The sequence below is a fragment of the Oryctolagus cuniculus genome, chromosome 19 (assembly GCF_051225735.1).
Source record: "Oryctolagus cuniculus isolate XC-2025 breed Fujian yellow rabbit chromosome 19, ASM5122573v1, whole genome shotgun sequence".
Lineage (NCBI taxonomy): Eukaryota > Metazoa > Chordata > Mammalia > Lagomorpha > Leporidae > Oryctolagus > Oryctolagus cuniculus.
The window spans coordinates 6,524,464-6,549,770 of record NC_142885.1 but is presented as its reverse complement, the minus strand read 5'-3'; the positions used below and the strand labels follow the sequence as shown (position 1 = coordinate 6,549,770).

General features: G+C 52.0%; 1 protein-coding gene across 3 annotated transcripts in view; it reads left to right on the top strand.

Annotated features, from left to right (window-relative positions):
* RNF216 (ring finger protein 216) overlaps window positions 1–25,307 on the top strand; it is a 138,448-nt gene that overhangs the window by 84,364 nt on the left and 28,777 nt on the right. For all 3 annotated transcript variants that reach the window (XM_089320895.1, XM_070064338.2, XM_051839048.3), the window contains one exon: window positions 24,154–24,251. In XM_089320895.1, coding sequence (XP_089177021.1) covers window positions 24,154–24,251 — 98 coding nt within the window. The remainder of the gene's footprint in view (window positions 1–24,153; window positions 24,252–25,307) is intronic.

Sequence of the window (25,307 nt, the reverse complement as noted above, 5' to 3'; positions counted from 1 at the left end):
CACTCTTTTAAATAAATAAATCTTTAAAAAAAAAAAAAAAGTGGGCTTCTTCCTGTAAAATGCCAGAAACCCATCTGGGGGTGTAAATAGAGGAAGTGATAGGATCAGTGTTTTGGGTTTTTTGGAAGATGCTTCTAGTAACAGTTTAAAAAAAGGACTGATGGCCGGTGCTGTGGTGTAGCGGGTGAGGCCACTGCCTCCAATGCCAGCATCCCATATGGGTGCCATTTCGAGTCCCAGATGCTCCATTTCCAATCCAGCTCTCTGCTATGGCCTGGGAAAGCAGTAGAAGATGACCCAACTCCTTGGGCCCCTGCACCCTCGTGGCAGACCCAGAGGACACTCCTGGCTTCGGATCACCATGGCTCCAGCCATTGTGGCCAATTGGAAATTCAAGTCCCAGCTGCTCCACTTCCAGTCCAGCTCTCTCCTATGGCCTGGGAAAGTGGTAGAAGATGGCCCAAGTCCTTGTACTCGTGCGGGAGACCTGAAAGAAGCTCTTGGCTCTTGGCTTTGGATCAGCACAGCTCCAGCCATCTGGGGAGTGAACTAGTGGATGGAAGACCTCTTTTCTCTGTCTCCCCTTCCACCCCTTTTCTCTCTGCCTCTGCGTAACTCTGCCTTTCAAATAAATAATTAAATCTTTAAATTAAAAAAAAAAAAAAGGACAAAGTGAGAATACGTTGGAGGCAGGGTGACCAGTAAGAATACAGTAATAACTGCAGAACAAGATAGCTTCAACTTCCAATCCAGCTCTCTGCTATGGCCTGCTGTTGTGGGGCTCAGCTCCTTATAACATACAGACAGCATCCTGACTGTTGTCCTTAGGCCAGGCCGCGGAGCTAGACCCTGCCCACCTGCCCTGGGACTCCGGCAGCTCACCAGAAAAGTGGGCTCAGAGGGCCTGAGCTGGAGGGCTCTGTCCACATGAGCTGGTGTGCTGCCACGGCACTGCCAGGCCTCTCATTCCCATGAGGCTAGCCGTTACACAGGTCTTCCTCTCTCAGTGCTGGTCTGGTCTTTTTGTTGTGGTGGTGGGTTTTTTCCCCTTTCTTTCCCTTTGTCTTTTTCTTTCTGATTACTCCTGGCAACAGACATTACACTGGCAGATTCTGTGACAGGGATGTTTTCTCACTTGCTTGATTTCAGAGGTTTGGTTTTGTGTCCCGTTGCCATAGCGCCTGGAGCATAAGCCTTATCAAGTAATTGCACATGGGGTGAGCACTTTGACTCGCAGGGACCTGCATCAGCCATGCAGGCCTCTCGGCTCTAGGACCCTTGCTGCTGCCTGGCTTCATTGGGTTCTCCTGGCGTACCCTGGCCTGGTGGTGTCGAATGTACCTTGTTGCGTGTGTCAGTACACAGCATCACCTGCACGCCACGTTCCCTGTCTTACACCATACTGGGCTCAAGGACTTGCCCAAAGGCAAACACATTGCTGACAGTGGTAGAGCAGGCACTCCATCCAGCACCCTTGGTGGGAGCTGGCCAGAACTCCACCCCGTGTCAGCTGTGTGACGGACACAGGCCGCTTGACCTGTCACAGTGTCCTTGTCACAGTGCCCCCTGTAACCACAGGAGAGTGACAGCATCTCCTAAAAGGCCTGTGACGAAGATTAAATGACTTGGCTGCAAGCCTTGGTCCACAGGCACTCAGCAGTGGCTCCTGAGTAATTCACTGTGCTGTGTCTGATCTCTCTTTTTCTTAGATTCTCACAGCTTCACTGACTAATCTTTGAAGTATTGCACACTGTGGCTCTCATGAATCCCCTGGCTGCTGTACGCAAGGCCATGCCCGAGCCCGTGTGGTCAGGGTGAGGAGAACGTCACTGAGCTGGCTGTGCTCTCAGTCTCCCTTCCCCTTGTAGTCGTTCAGTAGCGCTCTGTCCTGTCCTGTGCTCGGTCACCCTCTGTGTAAGAGCAGCCTCTGCAGCCTGTCCCTCTGCTGCGGTGGGGTGTCCTTCACTGCACTTGGAGGGCAGGAGCTCATGGGTATCATTCACTGCTGTGTGCCACCTCCTCACTGAGAGCTGGGAACACACCCTCGCACTGATCCTGCCGCCCGGTTCACCAGTTCAGCCTTTTTCATAGATGCACAGGATGAGACTGAGAGGGGTGGAACAGCTCTCAGGGGTTGCAGCTTAGACTGGCCTCATCTACCCAGAGGGGTCTCTTGCCCCCCAGGGATTGCCAAGGTGGGTGAGTCTCTGGGCTTGTCTTCTGTCGTGAGGCTGATGCAGGTCAGACCTTGAGCTTTGTAGTTCCCTCCCTCAGGCCTGTCACAGCCTTCGTGTCCTACAGATCCCATTTAGGAAATGCAGGAGCTCAGGCCACATGAAAGCTGGACTGAACGTGTCTGTGCACTTGAACATTTAAAATCAATTGAAAGCAGTGGCTATAAAATGGGAAGAATTCCGAGGGCAGTTCTCTTTTGGTCTGGGGAGAAGCTAACAGTTAACAGCAGGCAGCCAGCAGAGGGCCTCAGAGGCTCACAAACCCAGTACTGGCAGCCGCCTCTGCGTATGCAAATTCCTGTCCCGGAGATGCAGATAAGGTTTCTGGAAGAAGGTAGTGGTCACCGTGAACATCTGTAGGATGTGGTCCCTTCCTGATAGGTGATATCACCTCTGGTCCTGCTCCTGGGACGAGTGTAGGTGCATGAGGGTGGGGCTGATTCTAGACCTGCTCTTAGTAACTTCCTCCTAATCGGAGGGTGCAGTAATGTGAACAACAGTGCCTTTTTAAGAGTGCTGTTATAATCTACCAAACTATATGTGGTTAAGCCACCACTTGCATCGCTAGCATCCTTTATCAGAGTGCCACTTTGAGTTCTGGCTGCTCTGTCTCCAATATGGCTCCCTGCTAAGGCGCCTGGCAAGTCAGCAGATGATGGTCCAAGTGCTTGGGCCCCTGAGAGACACAGAAAGAATTCCTGGCCCCTGGCTTTTGCCTGGCTCAGACCTGGCTGTTGCAGCCATTTAGGAAGTGAACCAGGGGATGGAAGATCTCTCTCTGTCTGTCTCTCCCTCTGTCTCTCTCTGCCTTTCACATAGATTTAAAAGTGCTGGGGGGAGAGCTGTATACTTTTAAGCCATGGCCTGGATTTTAATTTTTTATTTATTTATTTGACAGGTAGAGTTATAGACAGTGAGAGAGAGAGAGAGAGAAAGGTCTTCCTTCCGTTGGTTCACCCCCCAAATGGCCGTTACAGCCGGCGCTGCGCTGATCCCAAGCCAGGTGCTTCTTCCTGGTCTCCCATGTGGGTGCAGGGCCCAAGCACTTGGGCCATCCTCCACTGCACTCCCGGGCCACAGCAGAGAGCTGGGCTGGAAGAGAAGCAACCGGGACTAGAACCCGGCACCCATATGGGATGTTGGCGCTGCAGTCTGAGGATTAACCAAGTGAGCCATGGTGCCGGCCCCTGGATTTTAATTTTCATTCCTTTATCTGTATTCCTCTTTTATGGCAGAAAATCTGGGAAATGACAAGAGCTCCAAGAGTTGATGGTTCTGTAATTAGCACTCACATCCCACAGTGGGTGAAACTGACCCCATTCCCTGCTTCAGTGACCGTGGGTGGCATCACCCAGGCTGCTCATGCAGTAGAGCAGTGTGTCCCCCAGCAAGACAACAGGAAGTGGTGGCTCCTGGGCTGATGCTGAGTAGTCTCCAGGCCCTGTGCGTTTGCTCCAAGTTGAACACCTTACGACTTAGCGATAGTGCCACACGGAGAGGCAGTCATGTCACTTTCCACGCCGTGTGAGCCACACATCAGCATCGTGTCCTGGAAACATTAGCAGGGCGTGGGTGAGCCAGAGTGGTATTTCACCTAGAGTAAGCACTCGTTCCTCAGAAGGGCATTTCATAGGGTGGTTTTGTTGTGGTTTTCTTTGTGTTTAAGGAACAGTAACCCCTACCTGCAGGAAATGACAGGTCATAAATGAGGTTATATCCGCATTCACTGGCCCCATTTTGGACACCCAGCTGGACTCACACCTGGTCGTAAGCCCAGGGTCAGCCCAGAATAGTAGTGTGGGACAATGGCTGGAGGGGAAGTGCCTGGAGACTGAGGCCAGTGGCTTTTCTGTGTGCCGTGGCCTGTACTGGACAGTGTACATGGGAGTCTTGTGTTCTCCCTGTCGGGCTGGAAATGCCACTCGTCTTCCCTAGGAAGAGGAACTCGGGACTCAGGTGGGACCAGCTTTTCCTGGCTTAGCTACTTTTCACTGGTCTACGTGCATATTGTCCCCTACGGCTTCTCCGGGCATTCAGAGGCGTGTGTTCCAAGAGCCGCACAGGAGTGGCAGTGGACACAGAGCTAGGCAGACGGGACTGCAGACGCTGGAGACATGACGTGTAGACTAGCCATGATGGGGAAGCAGGGCGTGGCTCAGGCCTGAGCACGCACTGCAGGTGTTGCTAGGAGTTCTGTTTGGGCTCACAGGGCTTGCCTAGGTTCTGATCGTACCTAGTTTTTGCAGCTGTGCTAAAGTTTGCGTACAATCTGAAGGTATCTTGCTGGAGAGAAAGGAAAGGAGTCTGTATGGAAGAAGGGAGACTTGGTAGAAGTAGCGCTGAGTCCTGCTGCTCTCCCGCATGTGTGCATGCCCCAGGAAAGGCGGTTCCCCTCCACGAGCCCAGTGCCAGCTTCGTGTCTGACCCTGGTGTCTGAGTTGAAGGAGGCGATGGCTCCATAGAAGGGTCTCAGTAACTGCCCCACAAAGGATGGTGCTGGTGACAGAAGCACACTGCCCGCAAGTGGGGCTTCAGTGTTGTAGAGAGCACAGTGGTCTCGTGGGGGGGAGAGGGCGGGGTCCAGATTGGGTGGGAAGAATGCCCACACTGTTACTGTGTGTCCCTGCCTCACCCTGAGGTGCTGGAGGGTAGGTACACACCATCTTGTGTGTCTACACATTGCAGCTCCCGGGGGAAAACCCAGGAAAGGTGGTACTTTTCCTGACGGGGGACCCACTGAGGTCAGGCCACAGAACCCAGAGCATTACATGCAATGGCCAGGAGCTCCAAACATGCCTCCGCCTGGCGTCCCCCTTCCAGTCCCAGCTTCCATAGGAGGGGCTTCACCTGCTCTCTTCTGTTCCAGTGCGTCAGCCGCTCCCTGTTGCCCTCTGCATGCTCCGTGGGCTACCTTGCACATGGCCTCCCCGGGCTCCTCCCGGCTTCTGCGCCAGTCAGGCTTTATCACCTCTCTGCCCTTCTGTTTGCTCAGCCTTCCCCTTTCCTGGAGGACTTGTCTTCAGCCTTCAAGACTCAGCCAGACTCCATCCTTTGTATGGCCCTCCCTGATTCAACTTCCAGTCCTCTGAACACGCAGAGCGCCATGGGACCTGACTTCTTTCTTTCTGTCTTTCTGTCTTTCCTGTCTTTCCTGTCTTTCCTGTCTTTCTTTCCTGTCTTTTTTTCATTTGACAGGTAGAGTAGGGGTGCCCCATCGGCTGATTTCTCTTTCATATAAACCCTTCTTGGAAATGCTGCGATCACCCAGCTGTGTTTGATACTTGAGTATCTACCCAAAATTTAAGTCCAGTAATGAGGAAAAAGAGAAAAGGGACAGTTTGTCTTCACCAGTCCCTTTAAGCCCCCTCCCCTGATCCTGCGCGTGTCTTCTTGGTGGCTTCTCAGCACAGCAGCAGAGGAGTCCTGCATTCCTGGGTCATCCTCTGTAGCCGAGCAGCAGTGACTGCGGCCAGGCCTGTGTGCCCCACAGAAACAGTTGATCCCTAGTCCTGACCATCTTGTGAGTGTCCCCCAGGATGCAGTGCCCACGCTCTCCTGTCCAATGGCAGCATTTGCTAGAAAGCTTAGGTCCTGACTCACAAATGTGAGCAGTCCTTCCACCGTGGTCTCCAGCACCTTTCTCGAAGTGTTAGGTCTGTTGATCATCTCTCACTTGATCTCAGGAGAGTTGAGTGAACCATGCTGAAAAGAGAGGATAATGAATGTGTCAGCTTCCCTGCACTCGCCAATAGCAACAACCGCACAAAGGAACCCAGCCTGTCTGGTCTTTTCTTTTTCAGTAGAGACATCAAAGGATGAGTAGAACCGAGACCTGTCAAAGAGAGGTCAGGGTTTCTCGCACTTTGCAGTGAGTGGGAATCACATGGAGGCCCTGTCAGAGTGCCCTTCTGATGTGGGTCCCAAGTGGAGCAGGATGTGCCACGTCTCTCTGACGTTCCCAGGTGAAGACGGGCCTACTGGTCCTTGGAGTAGCGAAGGACCAGGTCCTGGAGAGAGTTAAAATGTTCTGTGATGTCCTTTATAGAGTGCGTCCCACACAACTGAAAGTTTCCTCTTAGGCTGCTCACACTCCGGGAGAGGACTAATTTGTGCCATGCTACAAGATCCGTGCGGGCGTGTAAGGATTAAGAGCCACAGTGTCTGCAAATGTCAGACGGTGGTGTACTAACCAAGCAGTGTTGGACGACACTTACACTATAATGGAATTGCTGGTGCACGTGACCTGGGGTGGTGACAGGGTGGGCATGGGCAGGGTTGTTGTGTCCCCTACTGTTTGTTCCATGTCCTTTGTTGTTGGAGCCACTCTCCATCACCTCCCAAACCTGCATTTCTTACTTCCCTGGGTTGCCTGTTCATTCTTCCTCTGACCTCATGTTTCCTTCCTCCAAGAGAGGCTTCCCACTGGTCACATTTCATTGGAGAGGAGGAACAGAGTGAAAAGCTGCCAGCCAGGAAGCCACTTGCCCAGACAGGCCAGCTCACTCGCCGAGTCCCATCTGTGAAGGGTTGCAAAAGGGTGCTTGAGCTGGCCCAGGTGATGGCAGCCCAGGATCACAAGATTCCAAAGACTGACACTGGCTACAGTCTTGTGGTTGCTCTACCTTTGGATTTTTTTTCCAGTTAATTTCATTTTCTTGGAAAGGTATCTACCTTGTTTTGTGTTTTGTTCGTGCCCACCTGGCAAACATGAAAGTTGAAAGCCCCTGCAAACTTTTAGTTGTATTTGCTGCAGACTTTGTGAAAGTGCCTCTCACACCCAGGACTGTACATGGAAGTGAAGCAGAGCAGCCACAAGGCCATCAGCCATGCTGCTGTGGCCCTGTGAGGGAGCTAAACACGGAGACAGGAGATGTGGAGGCGACATTGGACCACATCGTGTCGTCCACATTCAGTGCCGGCACCACACCTACCAGGGTAGGGTCCAGGAAGTGACCCAGGAGCCTGCCTGTTAATCTCATTCTGGAGAGGCTGTTCTGTCTTTATTCCTTTCAGAAGGTGCTGGGGAGAGCGGGAGAGCTGTAAAGCTAAAATGGAGGGAAATCCACTGGGACTCTCCAGACACCAGCCCAGAAGCACAGCTGTGAAACTAAGCCCAGAAAGTATTGCTGTAAAAAAGAAAAAGGGAATTTCTTCAAAGTAGCCTTCTAGATGTCGTCCTTAGGGCTAGTGTATTTACCCAGCATGGCAGGCAAAAACATCTCCAATAAAACGCGGCGTGCCTGTCTCAGCGAACAGGAAGCGGGGGGGGGGGGGGGGGGCAAAGACTGCTCGTTTCCACAGAGCCCGAGAGTGAGGGGCCACGTGCAAGGGGAAAGAACAGCCGATTTAATGAGGAAAGGGGCCCGTGTTGGCTGCCTGCTGGGGCAGGCCATTGGAAGGGGGAAGATTGTCCCTGAAGAAGGAGCAGGATGCAGATTGGTGGGAAGGAGGAGGAGGAGGCTGTCCGAGCGGGTTTAGCCTGTCTGGAGGCCTGGGGAGAATCCACCTACTGGAGGAAGTCCAGCTCTCACGCAGTCCTGGGCTGTTACCACCGCCACCCCATCCTACCCTTCTTCCAGAACTTGTTCTCCTCTTTCCAGGTTTTCCAGAAAACATTAGCCAGTCTCGGTATCAGAAGTGGTTGTGTGACCTGTACCTCCCAGTTTTGCCACCGTCTGGAAGCTGTTTTTCTGTCCATAGCAGACTGGCGTAGATGCCAGCAGAAGCCCAGTCCTGCTGGAAAGGCAGTGTTGACCCCAGTTGGATGTCCGCCCACGGCTTCCTTTTCTTGGGTTGTAACTGAGCCACTGCTGACTGGTGGTGTTACCTTCAGTGACTGTTGCAGTTCTAGCTATCGGTAGTTACAGATCCCAGCCAGGCCTTTTGGAGTGTTCCCTGGTGGCTGGATGGGGCCACAGCGAAGTCCGTTACTTCTGTCTTAGGTTCCAGGAAGCCCAGCATCAGCAAAGCTTTGGATTTGTCTCACTCTACAACTATAAAAATGACAGAAATTCTGTATCAGATTTTATAAGATTTCACCAGAGACATCACTCTGCAGGGCAGAGAGGGGCTCGTATTAACCATCCTGAGAGATGGAGATTGCTGGTCCCTGGTTCCTGTCCGTTTTCCCCTCTTTGATTTACATCTCTCCAAATGTTCTCCAAGCACTTTCTAGGACCTTAAAAAGGTTCCGTGGTTCCCCCTCTTTGTATGCAGAGTGCCGCTCTGATCTCATCCTGGCCTACAGCCTTCCATGTCTGTTTCCTGCCTGACACTGCACCCTGACTCCCTGAGCTCGGGGACTGTGTGCCTGTGGGTCTGCAGTCTAACAGACGTCTCAGACCACACCTCCCCACATTCACCACATGAAGTAAAAGCGTGAACCCTCTGGTATTTTCTCCAAGAATACCTCAGTTTTGGGAGCTGGTGACAGATGTTTCCCATCTTGAAAAGGTGAGCCACTGAGATCACTGTAGTAGAACCCCCGCGAAGCTACTGTTCCCGTGGTCTGTGGCTGCTCGCGTGTCCCTGTCGGGGACATCGGGTGACTCTGTGCCTCATCGGGTGAGGGAAGCTCGCTGGCCCCATTAGAGCGTGTGGTGTCCTGATCAGACGGCCTCCCGCATCTCTGATATCTTCCTTTCTAAGCCTCAGTATCTTGAGGTTTTCTGTTGTTTCAACAAGGTACCTCTTAAAAACACACTGACAACTACCCACAAACCATGCACCCTAAAAAATTAGGGTGAGCCTAATGGCGGTTGGGACCAACTTTAAGAAGGCTTGAATACCCGTCTCCCACTGTCCAGCCTCCTGGTTGGGGTTTGTGAGAAGAAGTTTGATAAGAACTGATGGACCGTGTCCTCATAGGTGAAGGGCTTCTCACCTGGGAACAGGGGAAACTGTCCACATGTTTTTCTTCCACCCCAGCTGGAGACTGGTGTTGGTCTGAACGGTCCTCTCTCTGGGCTGCGAGATTCACGCCAAGATCATCTGTCCCATGAGGTGAGGGGACTGGCGTCCCTGCAGCCACATGAATGTGTCAGTGACCCCCACTCTCCCCGTGGTGTGTTGGCCCAACAGGTGAGGCTGAGCAGGGTGGAAAAGGCACAGCAAGGCCAAGCCAGAGCTCACTCTGCAGCAGGCGCGTGTTTGAGAGGAACATTTCCCTGTTGTTGCCTTTTTCATCCTCCGCTCTACCCTGATAGCAGGAGCTGATCTGGAGAGCATTGGAAGCATCCAGAAAGTTAACATCACAGTCCCCCCTGCCCTTTCTGCAAGGTGAGCCCTTGGTTTGCTTTCAGGTCAGTCTGATCTCATTTTAGACCCAGTTCTAAAAGGTTTCGTTGTCTGGGTGTCCGTCTGGGTGTCCAATCCTCAGCAGAGAGGAAAAGCGTGTGCACAAGCCAGCCTTAGAAACAGCAGCTGCAACAGGCCGTCTGAGTGCAGGAACAGACATGGCTGGACTGGAACAGGCATGAGGCCTCCAAAGGCCCAGCAGCCTGAGAAAATTCAGGATGGGAACCACTGCCCTCAGCGCTGCCAGTGGGCCCCAAGGTTTCCCCAGGGTTGGTGACACCATGACCATACCCTGAGTCATCAGAACGGAGTTCAGTCATGGACAGTACACACTAAGCAGTCTGTCCCAAATGGCTGAGAAGTGGAAAGTCCTGATATCTGTATGACTGTCCAAGAAACACAGACCCACTTGTACTGGACTACAGATCCCACAGGATCTTAGTTAGTGGTGCCCTTCTCTCTGAGTGTGTGCTAGGTCTTACTTTGATTTTCAGCTGTCCAGAGGGGTTTTTCCATGGTGCTCTAAAATGGAGTCATCGTTAGAGGAAGACCGTGGAACCATCCCTCACCTGACCAGAATGGAAACACTCATGACAGCCCGCCCACTCTTGTGCTCCTCCCCTTGGGGACTGCTCTGCCTTCTCCTTTACAAGTGCATGGAAGTTAACCCAGAGTTACACACTTTTTAAGATTTATTATCTATTTGAAAGGCAAAGTTACAGAGAGAGAGAGAGAGAAGTCTTGAATCCACTGGTTCACTCCCCAAATGGCTTCAATGGCCAGAACTAGGCCAGGCTGAAATTAGGAGCAAGGAGCTTCTTCCAAATCGCTCACATGGTTGCAGGGGCCCAGGGGCTTGGGCCATCCACTGCTACTTGCCAGGCGCATTAGCAGGGAGCTGGATCGGAGGTGGAACAGCTGGGACTCAAACTGGCACCATGTGGGATGCCAGCACTGCAGGCAGTGACTTTACCCACTACCTCATGGTGCCGGCCCCCGTGTTTATAAATCCTTAGGCAGACGGGGGCGATAGTGGTTTCTGAGTCCAGGAGCTAGGAGCAGGGTGTCCAGTCTCGAGGTGGAGGCCACAACCCCAGGCCCACAGATGTGTGAGTCCTCTCTGCCCTGCAGCAGTCCCCTCTCGTGCCCTCCTCCCCCCGGTGTGTGTCCTAGGATGCCTGTGTGTCAGGCAGACGGGGAACGTGCACGTGTGGTTCTCACTCAGCTCAGTGATATGCTGTACACGTCAAGTTCTATTCATCATCCCATTTTTGAGGTCTGTGTCGCTTCACGTGAACGCTGCTTTTCCAGTGCTCATTGGAGAGCCATCTTCCCCAGATACCTTGCATCACCTCCTCCTGGCCCTGGTCTCAGTTTCCCTGGGAAAGCAGGCAAGTGGCTGACACTGTCCAGCTCCACCCACAGCCTCAGCATCAGCAGTCCTTGACAGCGACCGACACTACAACGTGCTGGGTGTTAAACTCTGAATTCAAGGTCACCCTCTGTGGCTTGCCTGCTCGTATCATTAGTCCATTGCTCCATTGCGTTTCTTTTTCTTTTTTTGTTAAAGATTTATTTTATTTATTTGAAAGGCACAGTTAGAGAGGGAGAAACAGAGATCTTCCATCTACTGGTTCACTCCCTGAATGGCTGCAATGACCCAGGCTGAAGCCAGAAGCCAGGAGCTTCTTCTGGATCTCCCATATGAGTACAAAGGCCCACGGATTGGGCCATCAGCTGCTGCTGTCCCAGGCACATTAGGAGGGAGCTGCATCGGAAGTAAAGTAACCGGGACTTAAACTGGCAACCATATGGGATGTTGGTGCTTCAGGCCACAGTTTAACCTGCTTTGCCACAGCCACAGCCCCTCCATCATGTTTCTTATTCTTTACTTACTGGTTTTTTTATGTTTATTTTTCATCTACTTAGAAGGCAAAGAGAGATCTTTTATCTGTTGGTTCATTTCCCAAATGCCCACAACAGCCAGGGCTGGACCAGGCCAAAACCAGGAACCCAGAACTCCATCTGGGTGTCCCATGTGAGTGGCAAGAGCCCAAGCACTTGAGCCATCCTCTGCTTCCTCCCAAGGTACATCGGCAGGGAGCTGGATCAGAAGTGGATCAGCCAGACTATGAACTAGAACTCTCATGTGGATTGGTCCCAAGTGGAAACTTTACCGTCTGCACCACAGTGCCTGCCCCTACTTCCTAATTTGTAACAGTTCCCAGTACACCCTAGATATTTGTTAATCTCATTTTTGTTTTAATACCTTTTCCTCGGGGCTGGCGCTGTGGCACAGTGGGTTAATACCCTGGCCTGGGGCATAGGCATCCCATGTGGGCGCCAGTTCAAGGCCCGGCTGCTCCACTTCCTGTCCAGCTCTCTGCTGTGGCCTGGGAAATTGATAGAAGAAGGCCCGAGTCCCTGGGCCCTTGCACCTGCATGGGAGACCTGGAGGAGGCTCCTGGCTCCTAGCTTCGGATCAGTGCAGCTCTAGCCAATTCAGGAGTGAACCATCGGATGGAAGACCTCTTGTCTGTCTCTGTCTGTCTGTCTGTCTGTCTGTCTCTCTCTCTCTCTGCCTCTCTGCCTCTCTCTGCCTTTCCTCTCCCTGTGTAACTCTTTCAAGTAAAATAAATCTTTAAAAAATAATAATAATACCTTTTCTCGTGTTTCACATGTCTGTACTTTTGTCTAGACATTCTCCCTACCCCTTTAGGATAAAACTACCTGATTCAGTTGTTTGTTTTTGGAATTGGTGCTTTTAGCAACTTCTTGAAGAAATTTTTTCCTGGGGCTGGCATTGGCACAGCAAGTTAGGCCTCTACCTGTGACGCTGGCATCTCGTATGGGCGCTGGTTTGTGTCCCTGCTGCTCCACTCTGGTAATGGCCTGGGAAAACAGAAAAAAGTGATGCAAGTGGTTGGACCCCTGCTATCCCAGAGACCTGGGAGATGCTCCTGGCTTTGGCCTGGCCCAGTCCTGGCTGTTGTTACCATTCAGGGAATGAACCAGTAAAGGGAAAATCTCCCTCCCTCCCTCCTTTCTCTCTCTCTGTCTCTTTCTATTTCTCTCTCTCTCTCTCTCTCTCTCTCTCTCTCTCTCTCTTTCTATTTCTCTTTCTGCTAGTTCACTCCCCAGATGGCAGCAACATGAGGGCTAGACCGGTGGAAACCAGGAGCTTGGAACTCCATCTGCGTCTCCCACATGGGTGGCAGTGGCCCAAGCACTTGGGCCATCTTTCGCCGTTTTCCCCAGACACGTTAGCCAGAAACTGGATCCAGGACTTGAACCAGCACTCGTGGGATGCCAGTGTCTGGTGTGGCAGGTGGCAGCTTAACTCGCTGTGCCACAACACTGCCCCCCCCACACACACTATTAATCCATACCTCTTTTGGAGTAGTTTCTCATTCCATTTTAAGTATTTACATAGGGACCCCACTCCTGGGACAGAAGTCTCCTGGGAGGGTGGCTCCAAGTTGCCTCCTGAAAGAATAGACTGCTGAAGTCCCAGCTGTGTCACTTCCAACCCAGCTTCCTGCTGATGTGCCTGGGAAGGCAGCAGATGATGGCCCAAGTGTTTGGGCCCCTGCCACCCATGTAGGGAGACCAGGGTGGAGCTTCTGGCTTCAGCCTGAAGCTGGCTCTTAGTATAATTTGGGAAGTGAACCCATAGATGAGATACTCTGTGCCCACCATCACCATGCACTGCCTTTCAAACAAATATATCTTTGGGGAAAAAAAAAAAGCCTGGGTTATAAACTTTTGTGAGGTGTCCCGAATGCCCACCAGCAGATGCAATCCTTCTGACCCTGAGGAAATGAATTCCCACTGCCAACTTTATGAAATGCCCTGAATTATTGAAGCCAAATTACCTGCTAAACCTGTCTCCTAGAACCAGCACTGCCACAAGAGACCTGTGGGTAAACTCTCCACTTCCTCCTCCTCCTCCTCCCCCTCTGTGCAGACCTGAGTGGCTCCTCACTGCTGCCTGGTCCAGCCCTTGTCAGCCTGGGCCAGGGAAGAAGGGCTAAGGTGGCCTCGCCCCAGCTTTCTTCCTGACACCGCAGCTCCTGCAGGGCCTGTGACAGTGGAGGCCAAGCAGCAAAGAGCTGTGTTTGCTGACTACTGCTGCCACCAAGCCAAGATTCCCAGCTGGCAAGCAGGGGGTGGGGTAACCCAGGCAATGCACAGAGGCATGGCCTGCCTGGGCTTGCCTGTGTCCAAGGTGTCGCGGTATTTATTTTTGACAGCTGGAAATGATCTGTGGTTAGATCTCTTGTGTCGTGTATGTGGCCCTGCTCCTACGCCCTGGCGAAGATTGCACATTGTTACCTCTAGAGTAACTGGAAATGGGGCCCAGTTCTTGTCATGACAAGGGACCTCTGATGCTATTTAAAAGAAACTTTCTGAATTTTTTTTAACTTTGTGACAGAAAGGGAGAGACAGAGAAAGAGATATCCCTATCCTTTGGTTCACTCCTTAAACAGCCGCAAAAGCCAGGTGGAAGCCAGGAACCAGGAACTGTATCCTGGTCTCCCACGTGAGTGGTGGGGGACCTGGCACTTCAGCCATTAGCCACTGCCTTCCCAGGCACAGCAGCAGAAACTGGATTGGAAGTGAAATAGCCCTAACCCACACTCCAGTATGCGATGCCAGTGTTGAAAGTAGTGGTTCAACCCTCAGCACCCATGACGCTAGCCACCTACTTCCTGGTTTTTGAATCAGTGAGTGAATCTCAAGTTAATAAATTAAAATGTTTTAATCTGCAACCTATATAGAAAAAAGTAGAAATTACCATAAAGCCAGTCTTTATAGGTAAATATGTGTTTCTAACTGAAATAAGGGCTGTACAAAGCAAATACTTGATACACAGATGCACTCTAATTTTTTGTTCTAGTTTTAAAAAATCCACCGGCACCGCGCCTCACTAGGCTAATCCTCCGCCTTGCGGCGCCGGCACACCGGGTTCTAGTCCCAGTCGGGGCCCCGGATTCTGTCCCGGTTGCCCCTCTTCCAGGCCAGCTCTCTGCTGTGGCCCAGGAGTGCAGTGGAGGATGGCCCAAGTGCTTGGGCCCTGCACCCCATGGGAGACCAGGAGAAGCACCTGGCTCCTGCCATCGGATCAGCGTGGTGCGCTGGCCGCAGCGCGCCAGCCGCAGCGGCCATTGGAGGGTGAACCAACAGCAAAAGGAAGACCTTTCTCTCTGTCTCTCTCTCTCACTGTCCACTCTGCCTGTCAAACAAAAAATAATAAATCTACCAGTCAGGGGGCCAGCGCTATGGCGCAGTAGGTTAATCCTCCGCCTGCGGCGCCAGTTCTAGTCCCAGCTGCTCCTCTTCCCATCCAGCTCTCTGCTGTGGCCTGGGAGTGCAGTGGAGGATGGCCCAAGTCCTTGGGCCCTGCACCTGCATGGGAAACAAGGAGGAAGCACCTGGCTCCTGGCTTCGGATTGGCGCAGCTCCGGCCGTGGCGGCCATTTGAGGAGTGAACCCACACTCTTCCTCTCTGCATTTCCCTCCTGAGCTCGTGGAATCCTGTCTCTGTGTTTTGCTTACGTAACGCATCAGAGTCCCTTATCCTCCACTGTAACTTCCAGGACAGTGGGGCTTTGCTTTGTTCATGTTACTTTGCAGTGCCTGGAGCAGGACTGAATCTCTACTAGGAATTCAATACCTGCCTTTGGACTGTTCTATAAATTCCCACATCCTGACATTGCTGAGGTGTTGGTATAGTCCCCTGGTTTTGTTAAGGCATCCAAAGAAATAGTCGTCAGTATTTGAGTAACTGCTACAAAGGAATTGGTATTTCTGCTTGTAGTTCTTTTGAAGGTAAAATTCTTTTGAAGGTAAAATTGAGCCAGTGTTTATTCCAGAAAAACTACCTGTTGCCTTATCTTAGAAGTCTTGTAAAAAGCAGACAGCTGTGGTCACGGTGAGGCTGGCTTTCGTGCACCTAGATCAGGGCACCCCTAGGGGGCAGCATTGTCACAGAAACCTCGTTTTAAGCCGCCTGCTGGAATTTGCCACCTAATCCTAATGGATTTCAGAGGAAGAAAGGCTGGTCTCCCTAATCTCTCAGAACCTGCTTCTGTACATAGAAACAGTAGGGTCCGGAGCACACATCACAGTATGTTTATGTGTGCTTGAGAAATCAGAAAATATTTGAGAACAATACGAAATTGTCCCCAGAAAACCCCTTCCTCAAGGCTAGAGAGTGTGTTGGTCTTTGTAGGGGTTTTCAGAGCTGTTTCCTGGCCACGCCCTAGTGTGAATTTCTGCTTTAGAAATAATATAGTTCTCTTGCCTCCTAGGGATGATTTATTCGTAGGGAAGGAGAGAAGTCTCCTGTGTGGAGAGCTTGGCTTCTTAGACAGACATACTGGGTAACTGTAATGTACCATTACACAGTGCAGATTGAAATACTGCTTGTCCTGCAAGAGCTGGGCCAGGCAGGCTAGACTGTCTTGTTCCCAGGGTGTAGAGGGAACAGGGGTCTGTCAGCAGCGCTGAGACTGTCCTCCCTCTGCCCTGAGAGGGCCCCCAGGCAGCACCTGGGAGACTGTGGTTTCTCGATCCTGATTCCTCCAAACCAGAGGGTCTCTGAGAAGCGTATTTGCAGGGCCACAGTTTGTAGTCAATGAGCTCCGTCTCCACGCTTTGAAATACATGCAGCGCTTTCTCGTGCTCCTGGGAGCGTTTGGTCATGGACGTAGTAACTGCTGTTTGCAGTGAAATCACCAGGCAAGCTGCAGAGGCACAGTGAAAAAGCCAGAACTCATGTGCTCAAGGCTTAGACTAAGGAACTAACCTCACTCAGAGTGTCTTGCATAACTTCATCTTGTGAAAACTACTTTGCATAAGTATAAATATGAAAACTTGGTAGGGAAGAAATAATGTTCTTTTTGAGGGGAAGTGGGTATACTGAAGGGTTTTATTCACCTTTTTCCCATGTGAAATGCGAAAGTCCCAAAATAGGGTAGGGCTCTCTTTGCACGGAGAGAAACATGCTGTGTCTGTCAGCCTTTGTCCCTCTATCATTTGTTACATACTCAGCCCCTTGTGTGGATCACAGGTATTGGGTGGCCCCGGAAATCCAGACTTTACTGAATCATGGTGAGGCGGAGCATAAGCTCCTTGAGGTCAGGAATCCTGCTGTTTATCCACCAGGACATCCCCATGGGACACGTAACAGACACTCAAGGGTAAAACATTTGTATGAACAGATGACAGGCCTGTCTGTAGTGCTCAGCAGGGCATAGTCTGCCTGGCTCCTTAGGGGAGAGAGATGTGGCATAACCACATCGTCACAAGACACCCATGGAAGCGCTGTGCTGGGGCACCCACCAGCTGCTCTGGCAGCCCCTGAGAGAGGGCCAGCCTCTGCCCTGGTCAGTTGGATTATCCAGAGTCCCCGGTAGTTGAAATGAGAACTGACGAGCAGGCACTGCCAGAGGAGGCCATGGAGGGTACCGTGGGTGTGGACGCTGTCGGGGCCAGCTCTGCCAGCATGGGATGCTGGCTGCATAAGCCCACCGTGAGCTAGGTCTCTGAGCTCCCTTCTCTCTGCTGGCCAGATCGTGCCACCGTTCACTTGCACTTCTCAGCATGGAACACTTCTGCCACGCTGCCTTCAGGGTCAAGCTGAAACACCACCTCTGTACCAGGCCTCCCTGGACAAACCAGTGTTGTGTGCACACTCCCAGGACGCACTTCGTTGTCAGAGTATGCAGTAGTTTGTGGGTTTGTACAGCCTGAAGGTCACCTCTACAAGGACAAAGATTTCCTTTTACGCACCAAGTCCTTTGCAGAGATCAGAGCACGGAAAGCGTGGTGTTGGTTCAAAGGGGTGGGGGTGAGGAAGTAAGAGAGTTCTCACTCCTTCCAGTGCAGAAATCATCTCCTTTACCATTCTCTCTCTGAACAAAGCCTTGACCCAGGACACCTTGGAGGTGTGCTAGTCTCCAGCAGTGTTGTTGAGAAATCTTAATATTCCTGGGCCTGGCCACCTCTGAGGAGTAACTGACAAGTGTTTACAAGGAAGGATCCAAGACTGGAGGAGGGAGTGGCTGAGTCATTGAGATCCAGGCCTGGCATGGAGAGCTCACACTGAGCCTGTCTGTTTATGTGTGTAATAGAAATCTAAAAATACTCTTCCTTCTGCTGCTGCGCCAGACAGGCAACTGGCTGAAGGTGGCAGGAACAGCTACTTCCTCGCGTGTGTCCGGTCTGAGATCGCGCTGTGATTAGCAGATTCCTATCATTATCAGTGAGAACAGGCGTCTGGCTTAATCCCATTCCACCCTGCCTCTTACCGGGTCTTTCCCAGCTCTCCAGGAAGCACAGGGGAGCGGGTGTCCTGCACAGCTGCAGGGGCCGTCCATGCCTCTGGTACCCTGGCGCTTGCTTACACGCCGCCTCTCCATTGTTCCTCTGTGGTCTCCTTACACAAGATGCCATTGTAACCTCCGTGCTGGTCTCATAGCCTCGTGCCCTCGGGTCCTCCAGTGAACAATAACCTGTTCTTGCAAGTGAGCCCCCGGCAGTGGGAACATTGCCATGCAGTAGGGACAGTGGGAACTCGTGGATTTGGGCTCAGGCACAGCTGTGCAGCCTCAACCAATTTAGTCTTGACTCTCTGGCCTTTACTTTTTCATTTGCATGAGAAATATATTGGGATAATGGTCCAGTACTTCCCTCAGAGTATGGCTGTGAAGATGGAGTGAAATGTATATGCAAAGCATCTTTGGGGAAGATACGTTGGTTTTCCAGGACTGGCAGCTCTCATTTCTATCTAAATAAATAAATAAATAAATACTCATCCTACAGGAAACCTGGGCTGGGACTGCAGGAAGCAGGAGGGACCCTTTGTAAGGATGCTTCCAGCACACTGACGATATAGCGGTGAGCAGCTCACCTTAAAGGCCAAAACAGCTATTTACTTTAGAATGAAAATATAATACTAAAGCCCCTTCCTAATGCATCATCAGAAAATGTGGTCCCCTTTTTCTTTACAGAGAAAGGCGGGTGCGCTGCCATTTTCCCCACCACAGTTCGGCCTCACCCCTGTCAGGCTCTTATTGGCACAGCCTGATTCAGTCGGGAAGTAGACAGTGGGTTATGGCCTCATTTGGGGAGACTTTTCGGGAAGTCTAAACCAGCATCAGATCTGGACTCTGGGACTGGTTCCCAGAGACGTCATTTACCTGACCCCGGTTTGAAGAGGGGGTTGCCACAGGTCTGCACCCCAGTGAGCCCCCATCTTTCTGACCACCAGCTGCCAGAATGATCTTTGGAAATGCGAGTCAGATCATCCCACTCTCCACCCTTAAACTCCTCTCCAGGTCCTCCCCCACTCCACCTCACCCCCACGGCAGCTGCGCAGGGATCCTGAAGACCTCCCTGGAGGTCCAGCTTCCTGGTCATCCTGATCTCAGCTTTCCCTGCCCGCTTTGGGCTCCAGCCACTGGCTCTCAGTTTTTGCCTCCCTTCATCTAAAGCCTTCAGGCCTCCTTCCCTCTCCTGCATAGCTGGCTGGCTCCTGCTCAGCCCTCCAGGCCAACCTAGATGCCCGTCTTCCGGTCCCCAGCCTTCTTAAAGTCTGCTGCCGCGTAGGCGCGGTGCAGAGCGCTGCCTGTGAGATGCCCCGTCAGGGTGGTAGGTGCAGCGTCTGTTCTTCACTAGAACCTGAGCTGGAGGGGAAAACCCAGCTTCTCATACAGTGGTAGAAATGTCATGTACAAATGCGTATCGTATATAAATAGCCTGTACAAGTGATAAAAATATCAACAGATGTGGGGAGAGTGGCTGGGGAGTAGTGAGCTTGTCTAGAATTAAACTCACGTCTACCTCCCACCGGCTCACAGATATGCCCAGCGGCCTACCGCTTGATCTGCGTTTGTGCTTCCTCCAGCACCTCTGGGGTCCGCAGTCGGACACCTCAACACCTGGGCTTCTCTCGCATTCTCACCTCTCCCACTTGCTTCTCTCTCTCTCTTCTTAGTTTTGAAAGGCAGAGTGACAGAGCTATCACCTCCTGCTTCCCAGAGTGCACATTAGCAGGAAGCAAGATCAGAAGCAGAGCCGGGTTGAACCCAGACACTCGAATGTCAGCCAAGCTGCTGCACCGCCACACCAGCCGCTGCACTCGATTCTTGTCTGTCTTCCTGCTTGTGGTCTCAGCCTCTTCAGGCCACCAGAGTGTTCTGACATGCAGGCCTGACACCTCATTGTCCTGTCTCTACCCTTTCTCTGGCTTCCCAGTATCAAAAACAGCAGGTGCACAACCTTTGGGCTACTCACCAATCAGAAAGCTATGTAGAGCCGTATGTGTGCTTATTAAATAAATTATAGCATGTACTGCATGACATACATAGAGAATGTTTTAAAATCATTGTATTTAATATGAAAACCTTTGGTCACTATGGAAACGTTTAGTCTGAAGGCCTCCGTGTCAGCTGCTTGGCTTCGGTGGCTGTCACAGCTAGGAAAGGCACTCTCCAGGCGGGAGAAGTGCTTCGTGGCTTGCGTGATGTCCTTGTTACTCAGGATTCTCACCTCATTCTTTGTCTCAGTCGAAGGATCCCTGTCTGACTTGCAGTTGTGCCAGTTTCCTCTCTGCCCCACCTCCCCGGCAGCGTGGGCACTGCCGCCCTAAACCCCACTGCTTTTGATTGCTGTGAGCCCCCGGGGGCCAGCTGAGCAAGGCCTTGTTCAGCTCCTGTGTGCTTCCATGACATGGGAGAAGTAGGCATCTATGGATTCCCTCAATGAAATAAAGCAGGCTCGCCGGACCTGCCAGAGCTTTGTTGATTCTCAAGGCTTCTGCCATCTGTCTCGTCTGTTTTTATCATCTTAAAATCAGTGTCTTTCTGGACCTTCTGGCTGGCGTCCATCTGTCGCTTGGCCTGGAGGTAGGCTGGGTCAGTGACTTCGATAACCAGAAGCCAAGGTGTCTTGAAAGCCCACAGCCTAGTGGTCCCTGGAGTTCACTAAGCATTTGTGAGTAGACAAGTGCCTCGGCTTCATCCCTTAGCTTCTGAGCTTTGGGGGTTGAAGTTTCACCGTCCTCTGAGACAACAAAGCAGAGAGCTGGGGTTTCCCAGTTAGATTCGGCTCGGCCATAGCCTGGGCCCTAAAGCTGAGTCAGCGACTCTTCTCTTATCCCCGGAAAGCATTTGGGGGTTTCACTGGAGAAAGCCAGCAAGTGGGACGTCGAGTGTGGGCACCAGCAGCCCTGTCACCTGGGAGGACAGTGAAAGAAGGGCACTCTCTTTCTCTTATGGAGAGGAGACGCTCTCAGGACAGAAGGACACTGTAAGAGCAGCAGGCTCCCTGAGGAGCGCAGCACGGATGGTGCTGGCCAGGCTGACCAGGGTGTGCCCTCCTCACTGAGAAGGAAGGCGCTGCCCGCACTGTGGTCTGGTGAATGCCCCGGCTCCTCCTGGTGGGAAAGGCACAGGGGACCCAGTGGGTTTGATAGGCAGGTTGTGCTGTCCCTGGAGTCGTGCAGTTACTTGGCAAGTGTGCCCTGCCTTCCAGAATGGTCCTGTGGGACTTTGTCCTGAACCTTGGTCTGAAAAAGGTGCTTGTGCTTAGTGTCATAGTCAAGAAGCTCTGAGGGCTTTGCCCCTGCCTGGTGTGGTTGAAGCATGTATTGAGCATAGGAGCGAAGCCCAGCGTGCTTTGCGAGACAGAATGACGCTTCGGTGGAACAGGCGCTGTAACACTGTAGAAGAGAGAGGGTATGTTTTAGCCTTCCAGCAACACAGAGACCCTGAAGGTCACGCTCACCAGCCTGCTGTCTGCTTGCCTTCCATTTTAGTTGTGGGTTTCAGTATCTAGCAGATAGTCTTTTCCCAAGATGCTGCTTGTTTGGTCTCTGGGGCCCCTTCACCCTTCAGTGAGGAAAGCCATGGCAAGAAACCCGCACGGTGGCCCCCAGGAGAGCCCCTGTAATATTGAGAGCGAGCAAGAGAGCTTCCTAGAGGCCCTCACGCTCGACTGCTCCTGCCTGGCCAGGCCATTTTGTCTGGAAAGTGGGGCTGCTTCCCTTCTGAAGAAGGGCCCACGGGAGCAACAGCCAAGCCCCTCCCCAGTGCGAAAACAGCACCTGATGCTGTGCATTGTTCTGCACTGCTGTTCCTGGTGGGTGGCTGGCTGAGCGTTGTTTTGAAGTTAAAATCCAAACACCAGCCCATCTATTCTCCAGCTGTTGTTTATCCTCCGGTTTCCTGGAATAGTCAGACACTAGGGCTTTTAAAATGAGCTTTGTGCTGTTGTACATTTTGGTGGATAATAATTAAGTATACTCCTGGGGGCTGCAGTTGGCATAGCGTTTAGGTAAAGCTGCCGCCCGCAATGCTGGCATCCCACATGGGTGCCAGTTCATGTCCCGACTGCTGCACTCACAGTCCAGCACCCTGCTATGGCCTGGGAAACACAGCAGAAGATGGCCCAAGGGTTTGAGCCCCTGCCACCCATATGGGAGACCCAGATGAAGCTTCTGGCTGTTAGAGCCATCTGGGAAGTGAACCTGTAGATGGAAGATTTCTGTCTGTCTCTTCTCTCTCTGTAACTCTGACTTTCAGATAATTAAAGAACCCTTTTAATAATAATGATGATGATGATGATGATGATAACTACTGATTGAGATTTTTCACTGAATGGAACGCTGGTCACGAACCTACGAATGGCGTGAAAGCAGTGGCATTGAAAGTGCAGTTTTCCGGCCGGTGCCGCGGCTCACTAGGCTAATCCTCCGCCTTGCAGCGCCGGCACACCGGGTTCTAGTCCCGGTCGGGACGCCGGATTCTGTCCCGGTTGCCCCTCTTCCAGGCCAGCTCTCTGCTGTGGCCAGGGAGTGCAGTGGAGGATGGCCCAAGTGCTTGGGCCCTGCACCCCATGGGAGACCAGGAGAAGCACCTGGCTCTTGCCATCGGATCAGCGCGGTGCGCCTGCCATTGGAGGGTGAACCAATGGCAAAGGAAGACCTTTCTCTCTGTCTCTCTCTCTCTCACTGTCCACTCTGCCTGTCAAAAACATAAAAAAAAAAAAAGTGCAGTTTTCCAATCAGCTCATCAGCACCTCAGCCCCACTACTTGGGGCCTTTTTGTAACATCCCTCCCCTTTTCTATAAGGAGCGGTTGCTTGGTCGCGTGTGCTCTGTGCACCAGCCTGTGCCTTCTTAGAGTCACCTGGCAGCCATGTTAGAGAAGGCTCATTAGCGGGGGGAGTTCCGCTGTAGGTGTTTGAAGAACTGGTGTGCAGATAGAATGCAGCACATCGCCAGTGGTCTCTCACCTGACCACTCCCATGTGCCCGACTTTGACCTCCTGTCTCCTCAGGTGTCCAGTAGTCCCTGTGTCATCACCACCCCCTGCTCCCAGAGCCATCTTGGTGCCACTGTTACCTGCCGTCACACAAACCAGAGACCAGGTTGTACCCCTGACACCTCCCCACACTTGCGGGCTGGGCCATCTGGCACCAGGCTGGCCAGTTTTGCTCCCTCCATTTCCCAAGTCACCTTCCTCATGTCCTCATCCGCCGCTCCAGCCGGGCCTCCTTTGTCCCTCTGCTGGTTGACTTCCCAGTGCTTCACTTCATTGTCTCTGCTCATCCTCCAATCTATTCTCCACCCAGAAGGATCTTTAAAAATCACAACCCTGATTGTGTTACTGCCCTGCCTGGCACCCTTTGGTGGCTTCCTAGTGTTCTTAGGATAAAGATCAACCTGGTAATTTTGCACTCTGGGGCCCTGTGTGTGCCGGTCCCTGCAGGCCTTGCCAGCCTTTCCACTGTCTGGAGTCCAGCTACAGGAGCCAGACTTGCCCGGCTTGCTCCTTGGCCTGCAATGTGATTCTCTCGCCACCCATCTTGTCATCGCTGACTCCTCTCTCAGATCCCGGCTGCGCTTCCCCACGCCCTCATCCAGACTAGGTCAGGTCCCGTTACAGGTGACAGCACCGCCTTCTCCTCATACGCAAAGGTTGTAGTAGCTTCCATTTATGTCTGTGATCGTTGGATTAATATTTGTTTTAGTTCTTGTTGATGTGGCATAGGAAAAAAGTTTGTAAACTATTAAGGCTCCTAATGTGATTTTTAAATTATGTGTATAAATGAAGTCAGGATATGATGGATGGTATCTGTGCTTATGAATGATGGGTGACTGAGGGAATGTCTCCCCAGGGACCCCTGGGGGTCCTAAACCAGACTACTCTTGGGTTTAGTAGCAGTATCTGGGCCAGAACACTCAAAGGGCATAGGTACTACAGGGGTTGGTCAGATCCAGACAGATCCTGTCCTGAGGGAGTTCACAGTGCTCTCTCTGTTTAAAACCCAGCATCACCCAGTCTCTGTACCTATGGTTCTTTTCAGGTAGCCTGTGGCATTTCAGAAACTTGTCCAGTCAGGGCATGGCAGCAACACTGCCCTCTGATCCAAGGAGAGTTAAAAACCGGTCCTGCGCTTTCTTCTGGTGACTCTTCCCTCCCCTCTAGGGACAGCTGCTAACGGGGGCGAGGATCCTCCAAGAGGACTGAAGCCGAGCAGAGCTCGTTTCACGCTCCTGTTGTGTGGTGTCCACTGACCAAGAGCCGTGTCTGTGTCTGTCCTTTGTCCCCAGGAAACCTGTCGGAAGTGTCAGGGACTCTGGAAAGAACACAATGGCCTCACCTGTGAGGAGCTGGCTGAAAAGGATGACATCAAGTACCGAACATCTGTGTGAGTAACAGGGCTCAAAGGGCTTGCTGGCTGCTCTCTCCCAGCTATGGATGAATTCGATAAACGTTGATCCCCTTCTCCTTATGTCTGAATAAGCAAGCAAGCAACACAGTTTAGTTCGATTAGATTGCACTTGCATTCTGTGTGTCTGTTATGAGGCACTGCAGGACTGAAACGTTAAGTAGAATTGCCAACCCCCGCACATGGAGTGAGGAATCAGTAACAGCCATCAGGCAGCTGGTGCAGTGCTTCCGCTTTGCAGTGTCCACTTACTGCCCTGCAGTGACAGGTACTAGGGAGTCTGCTGCTCTCCACTGATAGCCCAGCTTGCTGGGCTGGTGGGCACATGTGTCCCCTGAGGTCACTAGAGGATCCAGGGTTTTTAAGCTCACTGCCTCGCCATTCCCCAAGCTTGGTTTTCCTGTCTGCGTAAGTGTGACTGTTTTGTGGCCGCATTTGCACTCCAACTTGCAAAAGACTTCTTTTGTTTATTTGAAAGGCAAAGTGACAGAGACCCCAAGAGGCAGAGAGATGGAGGATGAGAGACCGTCCATCAACTGGTTCACTCCTTGAGTGACCACAATGGCCAGGCTGAAACCAGGGCTCTGGAACTCTATCTGAGTCTCCCATGTAGGTAGCATGGGCACAGATACCTGGGCCATCTTCTGCTTTGCGAGGCTCATGAGCAGAGAACTGGATTGGAAATGGAGCAGTCAGGACTCAAACCAGCGCTCAGTGGGATGCCAGCGTCATGGACAGCAGATGAACCTGCTGCGCCACAGTGCCAACCGCTTCTCTAATTTTTTTTTAAAGATTGATTTATTTATTTGAAAATCACAGTTACACAGAAAAGGAGAAGCAGAGAAGTCTTCCATTCAGTGGTTCAGTCACCAACTGGCTGCAACGGCCAGAGCTGTGCCTTTCAGGAGCCAGGAGCTTCCTCCAGTCTTCTCATGCAGGTACAGAGGCACAAGGACTTGGGCCATCTTCCACTGCTTTCCCAGGCCATAGCAGAGAGCTGGATCAGAAGTGGAGCAGCCGGGACTCAAACCAGTG